This window comes from Malus sylvestris, chromosome 6, assembly GCF_916048215.2.
Source record: "Malus sylvestris chromosome 6, drMalSylv7.2, whole genome shotgun sequence".
NCBI lineage: Eukaryota > Viridiplantae > Streptophyta > Magnoliopsida > Rosales > Rosaceae > Malus > Malus sylvestris.
In genome coordinates, this window is record NC_062265.1 from 20,310,063 (window position 1) to 20,323,659 (window position 13,597).

The following is a 13,597-nucleotide window of genomic DNA, read 5'->3' on the forward strand; positions in this document are numbered from 1 at the left end:
CGAAATCATATGTACTTCAACCAAGCAACAACAGAAGTGCAAAAGACATATAAAGGGTACAAACGACGATAAATATTAGAATTCATCATGACCGCGACGATGTCCAGCGGTCTCACTGCAGGTCAAGTGTTTGCACCTATCTCGCATTGAGGAGCATCACGATTCCCCGCCGCTGAACCATGTCTGCTTCAACACTGTCAACTACGAAGGGACGATTGTTGACAGTTGTGAGCGTAATAGACCTACTGAAGTGGTTTCCATTGGCCGGTACATTCCGGATCTGCTCCGAGAGAGCAGACCAATTGGTTTCCAGGCTCCGCATTGCAAGGTCTGGTATATAAGGAGGGTTGTCTATCCCCATTCTAGTGCCGACTTGACTCTCAATGTACCGGAACCTTGCCGCTTCCGAGACCATCTGAATGATCACAATAAACGCTGCGGCTTGGTCGGAGTGGGATGCCGCATAGTGCAACTTACTGATGGCGTTATCGAGTTCATTGCGTCCCAGAGGAATTTGCTCAAGCATAGGTATATCCTCATGTATACGTGACCCTGGGTTACGAGCACCTGATGCACTCGGTTGCGCTGTACGTCGTGCATATGCTCCAAGTGCGGGGTAGTCTCCGGTGAAGGGCAGCATAGTCCGCGTGGACTGCACGGCGCCGGGGGCGGTGGGGAATAATATGTGCGTTGGAGCTGGTATTTTAGCGTTACTTGCAAGTATGTAGGATTTATTACCAGAACGATATCCCACCACATAAACGTTTACTACATCGATTGCGACCTTGATGGTGTCGCCGTTATAGTTGGTGAGATCAACATAAAGAAAGCGCTGCGCGTCTGGCACGTCTTTTATTCGGGGCAGCACCGGTATACCATGTGATGTCGGTCGTCCGGCTGTGAGTCGGGCTCGTAGTGCTTCGATGAATGCTGTGTATGTCTCAGGGGTTGCCTTCAAAAGAGAGAGGGCAAGTGCCATATTAAAGCAAGAACAAGGAAAACTGTATCAAAAACTATCCTCGTTGGATTTGTGTTATTTGATGAGGAGCGTTGATACATATATATATATATATATATATATATATATATATATATATATATATATATATATATATATGTGTGTGTGTGTGTGTGTGTGTGTGAGAATCAGGTTAGTAGCTCAGCATTGCAAAATATCCCAATTACAAAATATCATTCGAACACGCAACCTTGTTTGACAGCACTATTTTGACAGCGGATTTTTTAATTAAAAAAATCTATTCCAATCCTTTTTTTTTCTTTCTACTAAAAAACACTTTATTAAGTTCTAATTGAAATGTTTACATTGTGAACTAAGATGTTAAAAAGGAACTCGAAACTAATATAATCCCATCTAAAAGAACTAATTTTTTTAATAAACGCTGCGCAAAATGTTGCTTTCTTGAAGAACAAACTCGAACGAAACAGACACCACATCATTTGTATGAGCAACTCTACCGTTGCAAAGGCCCTTCCGGACTATTCACTATTTAATCCACCTAGTAAACAATAACTGCCTTTAATGAACAATAACTACATTTTGCATCTTCACCCATACACTGAATAGACATGGCAATAGGCAATAAAATATTAGTATTTTATTTATTTATAAAATAATACAAAATAATTTAATTTGTAATTTCGGATAAGATTTTTAATCGTTCTCGTTGCGCCACGTGTCATTATTCGAAAAAACAATTATTGGTGATGGATTTCGATAAGATTTTTATTCAATGTCGTCATGCCACATTTCGTTATCTTTTCATAATCGTTGATGATAGATTTCTGATAAGATTTTTAACCAATCATGTCGTGTTACGTGTTACAATCTATTTACAATCTTTGAGGATAGATTTCGATCATATTTTTAACGAATGACGGTATGTCATGTGACATTATCTACAACCTAATCCTTCCTGCATCATTAGTCATTTTGTTGGAAAAAAAAATTGGATTGAAACATAGAGAGAAAGATAGGAATGTGGTTGAAAGTAGTTGAGAAAATATGAAATTGTGGTGTAAGGTAGAAGATAATGAGAAGGTATTTATAGAAAAGTAAAATCATTTTTTTTAATTTTTAATTTTTTTTCTTCGGATTTTTATTAATTATTTACATTTTTTTTAAATTTTTATTCAATAATTAATCTTTGTCGTTGGATTAAAAAAAATTGAATTCCAATACTCTAGATTGTGCCACATGGCACAATGGTAACATTTTAGAATTTTAAATTGTTTTTTTTTAATTTATAAAGCCGCATAACTTGGATCGTTGATCTCAGATCCAACGGCTAAAATTAAATAAGGTTTTTAAATTTTTTTACCGTTGGAAATCCAACGGTCCATAAAATATAGCCGTTGAAATCCAACGGATGTGGGGAAGCCACGTGGCCTCCCCAACGATAATATCTCAAAGAAGCGCCGCGGGCCCCAGCTCTGAATTTGTGTCAGACGACGCGCGGCCACGCTCCTGACGCAAAAAATATATAAAACATGGCTGACGTCGCCCGACGTCAGCTTTGCGTCACGTGGCCTTCGAGCTGGCAACTCCTGCCGAGCCACCCCCTCAGGCTCGCTCGGAATCCATCGCCAGCCATACTGTACCTCCCCACTCGGGCTTTCTGGCCCTATTTGAGAGCCAGTCCATCGGGCAATAGCCCATGGTGGAACTACTCTAATAGCCCAAATGTAATGCACTATGCTTTCCACCTCCGCATCAACACCAAACTCCTTCCTTATCATCCTAATAACTTCCCGAGCATCAGACTTTATAATAATGCTTGACAAACCATGTCTGCTGCACTCCTCCGATCCTCTACTTCTAGAATAAAATCATGTATAAGATAAAAAACTAACTCTAGTCTTTGGCTTTTAATTGTAATTTTTGAATATTAATTAGGTTTAGAATAATTATTGAGTTTTTTTTATGTGTAATTTAAATATTGATTCCCATAGACAATAAAAATATTACTTATCACTGATAAGTGTTTTTAAGTTCCCATAATGAAACAAGTCATATACTTTCATCTATTCTTCCTTGTGCATAAATTTCTCTATATATGTATTCGCATATTACGTACTTATGTATGTTTAGATATTGAGTTATATATCGATACATTCGTAAAAGTTATGCACAGATAAATTCGTACTGAAACTTATGTATTGATACACAGTAACAGATGCATTGAGGGGCAGGGGTTAGCTGACCCCCTGAACTTCAGTGAACGTCCATAGATACCTTGGGTGCTGACCCTTCGAACTTCGGTGAATGTCCATGGATACCTTGGGTGCTACCTTTTTGAAGATTAGAGTTGGCTTCTTACATGCCCTCCAATTGACTTCAAGCCTACTAAGATTCGGTGAATGTCTATGGATACCTTGGATGCTGCCCCTTGCATACATTAATAGGTGTGTAATATGTCTTTTCAAATGATTTTAGGCCTACTAAGACTTGATGAAATGACAATATGTATGCTATTTATGGTAAAAAAAGTTGCGCGCAACACACGCTATTCTTACTGACCCCCTAATATTATTTCTTGAATCCATCACTGCCGATACATTCATACTGAAGCTTATGTAACAATTCATTCATAAGGAAGCTTATGGACGATACTTTTTAACCTATGAGCTTTTTATAAAGGGAACTTTAACGAAAAGCTTCCGGTACTGTTCACTTTAACGAAAAATCACATTTTTACACTAAAAAGTCAATCATGTACTATTCACTTTACCCTTTATTTTGTCCTTATTATTAAAACTCAAAGTTTTCAAGTCATTTTCATTAGTTTTCCTTTTTATAAATTGTTTTTTATTTGTTGTTAACTTTTTATGTATAAAAATTTAAATTTTGAATTTGTTTTTATCCATTAATATGATTGGAGCACAAAAATGTACGTTAATTGTGTATGAATATATAATTTAGGTACTGTTCACTTTAACGAAAAATCATATTTTTATACTAAAAGGTCAATCCTGGTACTATTCACTTTACCTTTTATTTTATCTTTATCGTTAAAACTCAAAGTTTTCAAACCATTTTTATTAGTTTTCTTTGTAATTTATGATGGTAAGTTTATAAATATTGAATGTGCTATAAATATCTAGAATGATAAGTTTTGTACAAAGGACTTGAATTTGATTTAGAAAATTGTTCAGGTTATTATTTTATACTACATTAAGAAAAGACAAAAATATTTGAATTCGACACGTCTCGTTAGTTTTATCCAAATGAGACCTAGCTGAATTGGTCTCCCTTTATTTTTTATTTTTTTTTTCGGAAAACGAATTGGTCTCCCTATGGGGTTGGGATAAGTTGAACTTTTTACTTCTTCTACTCCGAGATCTTTCCATTTTTATGGCAGACCAAATGATTATCCACTACACATGGCAGACCAATTTACTTCTTGTTTGTTTTTAGGTTTTTATCGAAGTCTCTGACATTAATGTAAAGATCTCGGAAATGATAGAGGCATTAGGTTTACCACTAATCAGAGACTTCGAAATGTTTGTCATTGATTGCATGAACTTGGAAATGATAGAGGCATCAGGTTTACCACTATGGCCCAAATAACCATGTTTCCCAAAGAAAAATGATATCATTAAATTGCCAATTTGAGCCGTGTATGTTGAGCCTTTTATTTCTTATCACCAGATATGTCTACCCTTATACCTGAAACATTTTTCCTTACCCTTTCCAAGCGAGCAATGCGAGATTGTCCTATGAGATACGTTTGTGAAGTACTTTGAAGGTGTTTGGCAAAACAATAAGCGTGGGGGTATTTCATGTTTGTATTTAAAAAAAAAAAAAAAAAAAAACAAAAAAAAAAAAAAAAAAAAAAAAAAGAAAGAGAAAGATTGTATAAAAAGAAAATAAAAAGTTTTTAAAGTTTCAGTTTAAGGGTGTGGTTGGAGGTGTTAGAAGAATCGCTGTAAAGATTGAGTTCTTATAAATCTAAACAAAAGAATTGCTTGCAATATAGTTTGGAACTTGTGTTTACCTAATCTTTCATTTCAATAACCCTCTCCCTAAACCTCATTACATCCAATAAAAGTCCTCTTGATTTAAGTTTTGCAATTATGACTGTGGAGAAGTGATCTTTATGCAAGCTTATGGTAGAACTTTCACATTTGATTCTTTGAGCGAAACACATTAAAACTAAACACATGTGTGATTGAGTGCATATCCCGTGAGAAGGTCGCTAGTTTGCATATGATGTTTTTTTTAAAATATAAAAATTTTGAAATTGCATTAGCATGGCTATCTCACACACTACATTTCATGGATGATTCAAAGATTACTGCTAATATTTGAATAAGGAAGATGAACTTGGATTAGCTTGTTTGGTGCTAGCTATGGTTCTTGATGATTTGTTTCTTGAATAAAATTCGATGAGGGTCACATAGAGGGAAGCTAATGTCTTTCATGTTAGTACTTTTTCATGTTTTCTTTGTTTTGCTCGAGGACTAGCAAAAGTTAAGTGTGGGGGTATTTGATCGGATCATATTTATATATATTTTTACTTCGAATTCACTCGTCTTTTCTTGGTTAGTTCCTTATATTTTTGAGCTATTTACGTTATTTTTGTGTTTATAGGATCTGTTATGCAATATTACCTTTTATTGTCACATGATAATATTAATTTACATTTTATAAACAAGGTTTGTCCCTCTCTATGTCTAGATGTTGAAAGACAAGCAAAAAAAAAAATAATAATAAAAAGAAGCTGCCCAAGACAGCTAAGGGGAGAATTGAAAGAGGAATCCAAGGAGGGCAGCGGGAGATTAGGCAGACAAAGAAAACCTTTGCAGCTGGCGAGAGAAAGAGGAAATGAGAAGACTGCGACAAAGGGAATCCAAAGAAGAAAGCAGGATAATTAGAGGGGAGGATGTGAGGCGGACAGAAAGTGGAGAGAAAAGGGGTAGGCTGCACTTGGGCAGCTGAGAGAGAAAGCGGGAGAATTAAATAAGAAATATAAGTAAATATAAGAGGGGGAGAAGCGAGAGGCGAGGGGAGTCTTGGGGGGGAGACGGACAAGAAGGAAGGCAGAGGCTGCCATTTGGCAGCAGAGAGCAGGAAGCGGCATAGTGAGAAGGCAGAGAGCTGCCCTTTGGGCAGCCTTGCCTGACGAGAAGAAGGAGTGAGACGCGAGGGAGTGACGCGAGGCAGAGACGCAAGGGGAAGGACAGTACAGGGCGGCTCGCAGACAGCATCAGGAAGAAAGTCAGGCAGGGCTGAAGTGGTTACAGAGGGCACGAACGCAGCAGATCCTTTCTTTCGGTTTAATCTTTCCAAACTCCTATTTTATTTCTGTTTTAATAATGTGTAATTAAATTTATTTTGGCTAGAGGTTAATTCAAAGCCATGAATATATTTGTAATATGAATTGATTACCTTCGGTTGTGATTTCATAAGTTGTGATTTCAATTTACTTATCCGTTCGTATAAAAACTTATTTGTGTATGTTGGTTGAGAGTGCACGCTTAATTTACATGCATGAATTTGATGCTAGAATATAAGTGAATTTCACCTAATCGTTATGAACTTATATTCACAAGTAGTGAAGGTTGTTATCCACAATCGTGTTAAGTGAATTCTTGGCAAGAGTATCATGCTTTTCATAGTTACGAATGCCTCGTCAATGCTTATAGTTTTCACAAAGTTTAATGATCTTTAATTGTATCTCTATTGTGCTTTTCACGTAGGGGACTTTTGAAGAATGTTTTGAATTGTTGTATGCGTTTTCCCGTCCAATTCAATAACTTAAGGAAAACTTGAAGATTAAAAAAGTGCTGTTCACGGTTAATCTGGAGTATTGAAATTCACAATTTATTGAAAGAACAACTGAAAATCAATTTAGGTTGCATATGTGTCATGTGTGGAGAAGAACCCTCTAGCTAGTCCGTCATTTATCATTTTACCTTAATTTTATGTTTTTGTCAATTCTGTAATTTAATTAAGTTTAATTTACTTTTCATCAAAACCAAACACCCATCCATTATTAAATTATATTATTTAGTTAGTTTTCTTTATTGTTAGTCTTTTAATTTAATTTCCGTCCATTTCAGTTCCTAGTGTTTAATTTAATTGTTTTCATTATTTTGAGTCATTTTAAGTGTGTTTCGAGTTATTAGAGTTTTTAGCCTAGTTTTGTGTCATTGAGTCTTATTTAATATTTTTAAGTTAATTTAATAGATTAGCAATCCCTCCTAATCCCCGGCCTAGAACGATACCCTACTTACATCTATACTACAATTGTCAAAAAGAGGGTTTAATTTGTGTGTCAAGTAATTCTCACATCAAATTTTGGCGCCGTTGCCGGGGATTAGTAACTTTGCTAATCCTTTTATTTTTGTTTTTGTTTATGTTTATATTGGTGTTTGTGTATTTTACTTTTGATATTTGATTTATTTTTCTTTCTTTGATTTTAGGTTCAAATGGAGCCGAGGGAAATTTAAAGGAAAGATGCGTCCGGCTAAAGACGTTAAATCAAGCGCTTCTTGGGAGGCAACCCAAGCATTCAACGAAGGGAGACTTTGGAATAGCTAACCCAATCAGCTTTGCATTCTTCCACCCTTATCTTTGCTGCTTTCATTTTGTTTTGTTTAGTTAGTTGTGTTATTTGGTTGATTTCTGTGAGTTTGTGTTATTTAGTTTAAGTGTGGGGGAAGGTTAACCAAAGTCTCTTTACATTAATTTACATATATAAAAAAAAAAAAAAAAGAAAAGATAAAAATTAAAATTAAAAATTTAAAAAAAAAAAAAAAAAAAAAGTACAAATATTTTACAATGATGTAAACTAATAGTATTCATTGGTCGGGTGGTGCTTCAGTAGTAGGCGGGGCTTCAGCAGTCGGCGGGGCCACAGAAGGAGGAGGCGGCAGAGGTTGATCAGTTGGAGCTTCACTACGCGGTGCCGCTCCAGAAGACGAAGGCAGATGTTGTTGGAACAAACCCACAAACCTCCGATGATCAAGTAAAATTTGACCATCGGTGTCCTGCATCTGGTCAATCTTCCTCTTCATGCTGGTGGCATAGCTGTGTGCGAGCTTGTGCAATTCTTTATTCTCATGCTTGAGCCCTTTAATCTCTTGCTTGAGACTCTGTATTTCAGCCACCAACGATTCAACGTGACGGGTTCGAGCAAATAGGCGTTGGGCCATGTTGGACACAGACCCCGCACACTGCACGCTAAGAGCCAGAGACTCCTTAACCGCCAATTCATCAGACCGCCTAGCGAGCAGTCTGTTATCTCTTGGGGTGACAAGGTTCCGGGCCACCACCGCAGCTGTCATATCATTTTTCATCACCGAATCCCCCACGGTAAGGGGACCGGTAGGGGATATGAAGGATGGCCGCCATATGTTGTCTGGTGAAGGCGGAGCTGCCTCTTCACCAATGTTCAAGTCAAAACGACGATCAGAAGGGCCAGACATTTTTCAGAGGTGGTGAAGAAAGAAGAGAGTCGGAATGATCAAGATTAAACAAGTGCAAGAAGGGAGTGTTTACAAGAGGGAGCTCAAGTGTGTTGTGGAACACAATTAGCGCCTCTATTAAAAGAAGAAATCGGAGAGGCGCTCCTCAGAAATCGATGAAGCGTCCTCTCGCAAATCGAAGAGTCGGGGCTCATTTCTCAAACGCCAGATTCTTTTCTCAAAAGAGGCGTTTCATTTCTTAAAAGTTGAGCTTGCTCAGAAACCACGAGCCGAACCCCGGATTTCGCAAAATCAATTTGTCCAGACGTGTTGTCACTCGTCACATGCAACCGGTAGCTTTGCGGAAATCACGGGTAGTTTGTCGAAGCACCAATTCAGAAATCAAAGAGGGAAATTCAACAGTCAATGACACGCTAGCTTTCTCAAAAGCTGGGCTTCAACCCACGGGCAAATCTTCTTTTCCAGATTTATCCGCACGTGTCACATGCTACCTCTACAATCGACGATGCTCAGAGCTCGAAGCGCCGATTCCAGATATCAATGAGGAATCTGCTTTGCGGAAATTACGGGCAGCTTTGTCAGAAAGCGCGTAATTTGTATTCTTCACCCATCCACCGGCTGCCGACACTAAGTGAGAGAACAGTTCCGGTTGTGAAGACAAGTCCTATAAGTTTCTACCTTCGCCTTCCACAGAAAAGGCACACCCTCTCAGCACTTCTTCATCTTTGAAATGGCCTTCCAACAAACCCTCTCGAGTCACTCTGTATTCCTCATTCCCTGGGATACCCTTGCTAACAACCCATCCAGAGCAAAAGTATTTCATATCATAAAGGTTGAAAGCAAGAGTATCTCATATCATGCTTTCTCCCTGTCCTTTCTCCAGCCAGCACTTGCTCTCGAGTACTCATCATCTTGTGTTTCCTCTTCGTCTCTTACGTATAAGGGAAGTGAAGATGATACCTCGAAGCATGTGGAGACAACGTGCTGATTCATCCTCAGCTAGGGACAAGGAGAAAGAGAGCAAGAGGTGGGCACTTGGAAAGATTGAAGAAAGAAACAGACCAATACCTCTACCTCGTGCCTGCCCGCCATGCAGAGGAAACAAGCAGAGAAGAATGCAGCTTGCGCAATCATCCCAGCGGAAGGAGTCTGAGATGAAGAACAAGAGAAGCTGCCACATTTGCTTGGAGAACAAATAAGGAACTGCAACATTCCCAAAGAGCAAAGCCTTGCAGTACAATAGCATAAAATCATCACTTGCAAGTGAAAAGCTAAGTGTCACCCTGTTCAAGAGGAAAGCTGTGGAAAGTCAACAAGCACGACCAATGATTACTTATTAGTTTTATTCATTATCTTTTATCGTAATTTTCAATTTTTCGTTTGCAATTTTTTTTTTTTTAATTAATTTTCTTGCGTTACTTAACTGAATTATTTCTTTTCTTTGCAGGAACTTTTGGTTCTTTCCACCCTTGAAGTTGATTGCAGAATTTTAGCTTGGGGGTCATCGCTTGATTTTACTGCAAATTAGGGAAGTTTTCAGTCCACTTGTTTTATTTTGTTTCTTATTATTTATTTTATTTTATTTTTTATTTGCATTATAGTGTTTTCTGACATTGGGGACAATGTCAAGTTTAAGTGTGGGGGTAGAAATCTCTAGAATTTCATTTGTTTCTGTGTTGTTAGTTTTTGTTTTCTTAAAAAAAAAAAAAAAAAAAAAAAAAATCGGAAAATTTAAAAATCCAAAAATATTGTCTTGTTTCCCTTATTGTTTTGAATTAGATTTTTGTTAGTTTCCCGACCCAATGATATAATTGGATCAAATTTGAACCATGATCATCAAGAACTTAGTTAACTTGTGTTTTGTGAAATTCCTAATTCTCTTGTTAGTTTTGTACATGTTTGATCATCTTTGAAAAACCAAATGCACATAGCCTTGTTAATGTGAAACTAAAGTATGACTTAAAGCTTCATATGTGAATTTAGTGACCATATACATCCTATGTGAGTTTTTGAGCCGATTGAAAGTGTGTGCATTTTTCATACACTCCTATTCTTTCATGTGTGATGAACTTATGTGAGATACATCTCTAGAACTTGCGTAACGATCTTTCGAAATGTTTGTCATTGATTGCATGAACTTGGAAATGATAGAGGCATTAGGTTTACCACTATGGCCCAAATAACCATGTTTCCCAAAGAAAAATGATATCATTAAATTGCCAATTTGAGCCGTGTATGTTGAGCCTTTTATTTCTTATCACCAGATATGTCTACCCTTATACCTGAAACATTTTTCCTTACCCTTTCCAAGCGAGCAATGCGAGATTGTCCTATGAGATACGTTTGTGAAGTACTTTGAAGGTGTTTGGCAAAACAATAAGCGTGGGGGTATTTCATGTTTGTATTTAAAAAAAAAAAAAAAAAAAAAAAAAAAAAAAAAAAAAAAGAAAGAGAAAGATTGTATAAAAAGAAAATAAAAAGTTTTTAAAGTTTCAGTTTAAGGGTGTGGTTGGAGGTGTTAGAAGAATCGCTGTAAAGATTGAGTTCTTATAAATCTAAACAAAAGAATTGCTTGCAATATAGCTTGGAACTTGTGTTTACCTAATCTTTCATTTCAATAACCCTCTCCCTAAACCTCATTACATCCAATAAAAGTCCTCTTGATTTAAGTTTTGCAATTATGACTGTGGAGAAGTGATCTTTATGCAAGCTTATGGTAGAACTTTCACATTTGATTCTTTGAGCGAAACACATTAAAACTAAACACATGTGTGATTGAGTGCATATCCCGTGAGAAGGTCGCTAGTTTGCATATGATGTTTTTTTTTTAAATATAAAAATTTTGAAATTGCATTAGCATGGCTATCTCACACACTACATTTCATGGATGATTCAAAGATTACTGCTAATATTTGAATAAGGAAGATGAACTTGGATTAGCTTGTTTGGTGCTAGCTATGGTTCTTGATGATTTGTTTCTTGAATAAAATTCGATGAGGGTCACATAGAGGGAAGCTAATGTCTTTCATGTTAGTACTTTTTCATGTTTTCTTTGTTTTGCTCGAGGACTAGCAAAAGTTAAGTGTGGGGGTATTTGATCGGATCATATTTATATATATTTTTACTTCGAATTCACTCGTCTTTTCTTGGTTAGTTCCTTATATTTTTGAGCTATTTACGTTATTTTTGTGTTTATAGGATCTGTTATGCAATATTACCTTTTATTGTCACATGATAATATTAATTTACATTTTATAAACAAGGTTTGTCCCTCTCTATGTCTAGATGTTGAAAGACAAGCAAAAAAAAAAAATAATAATAAAAAGAAGCTGCCCAAGACAGCTAAGGGGAGAATTGAAAGAGGAATCCAAGGAGGGCAGCGGGAGATTAGGCAGACAAAGAAAACCTTTGCAGCTGGCGAGAGAAAGAGGAAATGAGAAGACTGCGACAAAGGGAATCCAAAGAAGAAAGCAGGATAATTAGAGGGGAGGATGTGAGGCGGACAGAAAGTGGAGAGAAAAGGGGTAGGCTGCACTTGGGCAGCTGAGAGAGAAAGCGGGAGAATTAAATAAGAAATATAAGTAAATATAAGAGGGGGAGAAGCGAGAGGCGAGGGGAGTCTTGGGGGGGGAGACGGACAAGAAGGAAGGCAGAGGCTGCCATTTGGCAGCAGAGAGCAGGAAGCGGCATAGTGAGAAGGCAGAGAGCTGCCCTTTGGGCAGCCTTGCCTGACGAGAAGAAGGAGTGAGACGCGAGGGAGTGACGCGAGGCAGAGACGCAAGGGGAAGGACAGTACAGGGCGGCTCGCAGACAGCATCAGGAAGAAAGTCAGGCAGGGCTGAAGTGGTTACAGAGGGCACGAACGCAGCAGATCCTTTCTTTCGGTTTAATCTTTCCAAACTCCTATTTTATTTCTGTTTTAATAATGTGTAATTAAATTTATTTTGGCTAGAGGTTAATTCAAAGCCATGAATATATTTGTAATATGAATTGATTACCTTCGGTTGTGATTTCATAAGTTGTGATTTCAATTTACTTATCCGTTCGTATAAAAACTTATTTGTGTATGTTGGTTGAGAGTGCACGCTTAATTTACATGCATGAATTTGATGCTAGAATATAAGTGAATTTCACCTAATCGTTATGAACTTATATTCACAAGTAGTGAAGGTTGTTATCCACAATCGTGTTAAGTGAATTCTTGGCAAGAGTATCATGCTTTTCATAGTTACGAATGCCTCGTCAATGCTTATAGTTTTCACAAAGTTTAATGATCTTTAATTGTATCTCTATTGTGCTTTTCACGTAGGGGACTTTTGAAGAATGTTTTGAATTGTTGTATGCGTTTTCCCGTCCAATTCAATAACTTAAGGAAAACTTGAAGATTAAAAAAGTGCTGTTCACGGTTAATCTGGAGTATTGAAATTCACAATTTATTGAAAGAACAACTGAAAATCAATTTAGGTTGCATATGTGTCATGTGTGGAGAAGAACCCTCTAGCTAGTCCGTCATTTATCATTTTACCTTAATTTTATGTTTTTGTCAATTCTGTAATTTAATTAAGTTTAATTTACTTTTCATCAAAACCAAACACCCATCCATTATTAAATTATATTATTTAGTTAGTTTTCTTTATTGTTAGTCTTTTAATTTAATTTCCGTCCATTTCAGTTCCTAGTGTTTAATTTAATTGTTTTCATTATTTTGAGTCATTTTAAGTGTGTTTCGAGTTATTAGAGTTTTTAGCCTAGTTTTGTGTCCTTGAGTCTTATTTAATATTTTTAAGTTAATTTAATAGATTAGCAATCCCTCCTAATCCCCGGCCTAGAACGATACCCTACTTACATCTATACTACAATTGTCAAAAAGAGGGTTTAATTTGTGTGTCAAGTAATACTCACATCAAAGAATATTGATAGCTAAGGACCGCTAGACCTGGCATTCGTGTCGTGTTTCTCGTGTTCGTGTCGTTTTCGGGTCATACTCGATAGCTTAACGGGTTGTGTCGTGTAATACCCGTTAAAGTAAACAAGTAATATGACCCGACCCGAAATCAACCCGTTAATATTATCAGATAATATGACCCGATTCGTTACTTGTTAAGAAAAATATATTTTAAATCAATAAAAATGAAAATGAAAAATA

At 36.8% G+C, this 13,597-nt stretch overlaps 1 protein-coding gene across 1 annotated transcript; it reads right to left on the reverse strand.

Annotated features, from left to right (window-relative positions):
• Positions 1 to 136: 136 nt before the first annotated feature.
• LOC126625508 (ribosome-inactivating protein bryodin II-like) lies at positions 137 to 979 on the reverse strand. Its single transcript, XM_050294582.1, has one exon. It carries the CDS (start codon positions 977 to 979, stop codon positions 137 to 139), a length of 843 nt encoding a protein of 280 aa, XP_050150539.1.
• Between the last annotated feature and the right edge of the window lie 12,618 nt (positions 980 to 13,597).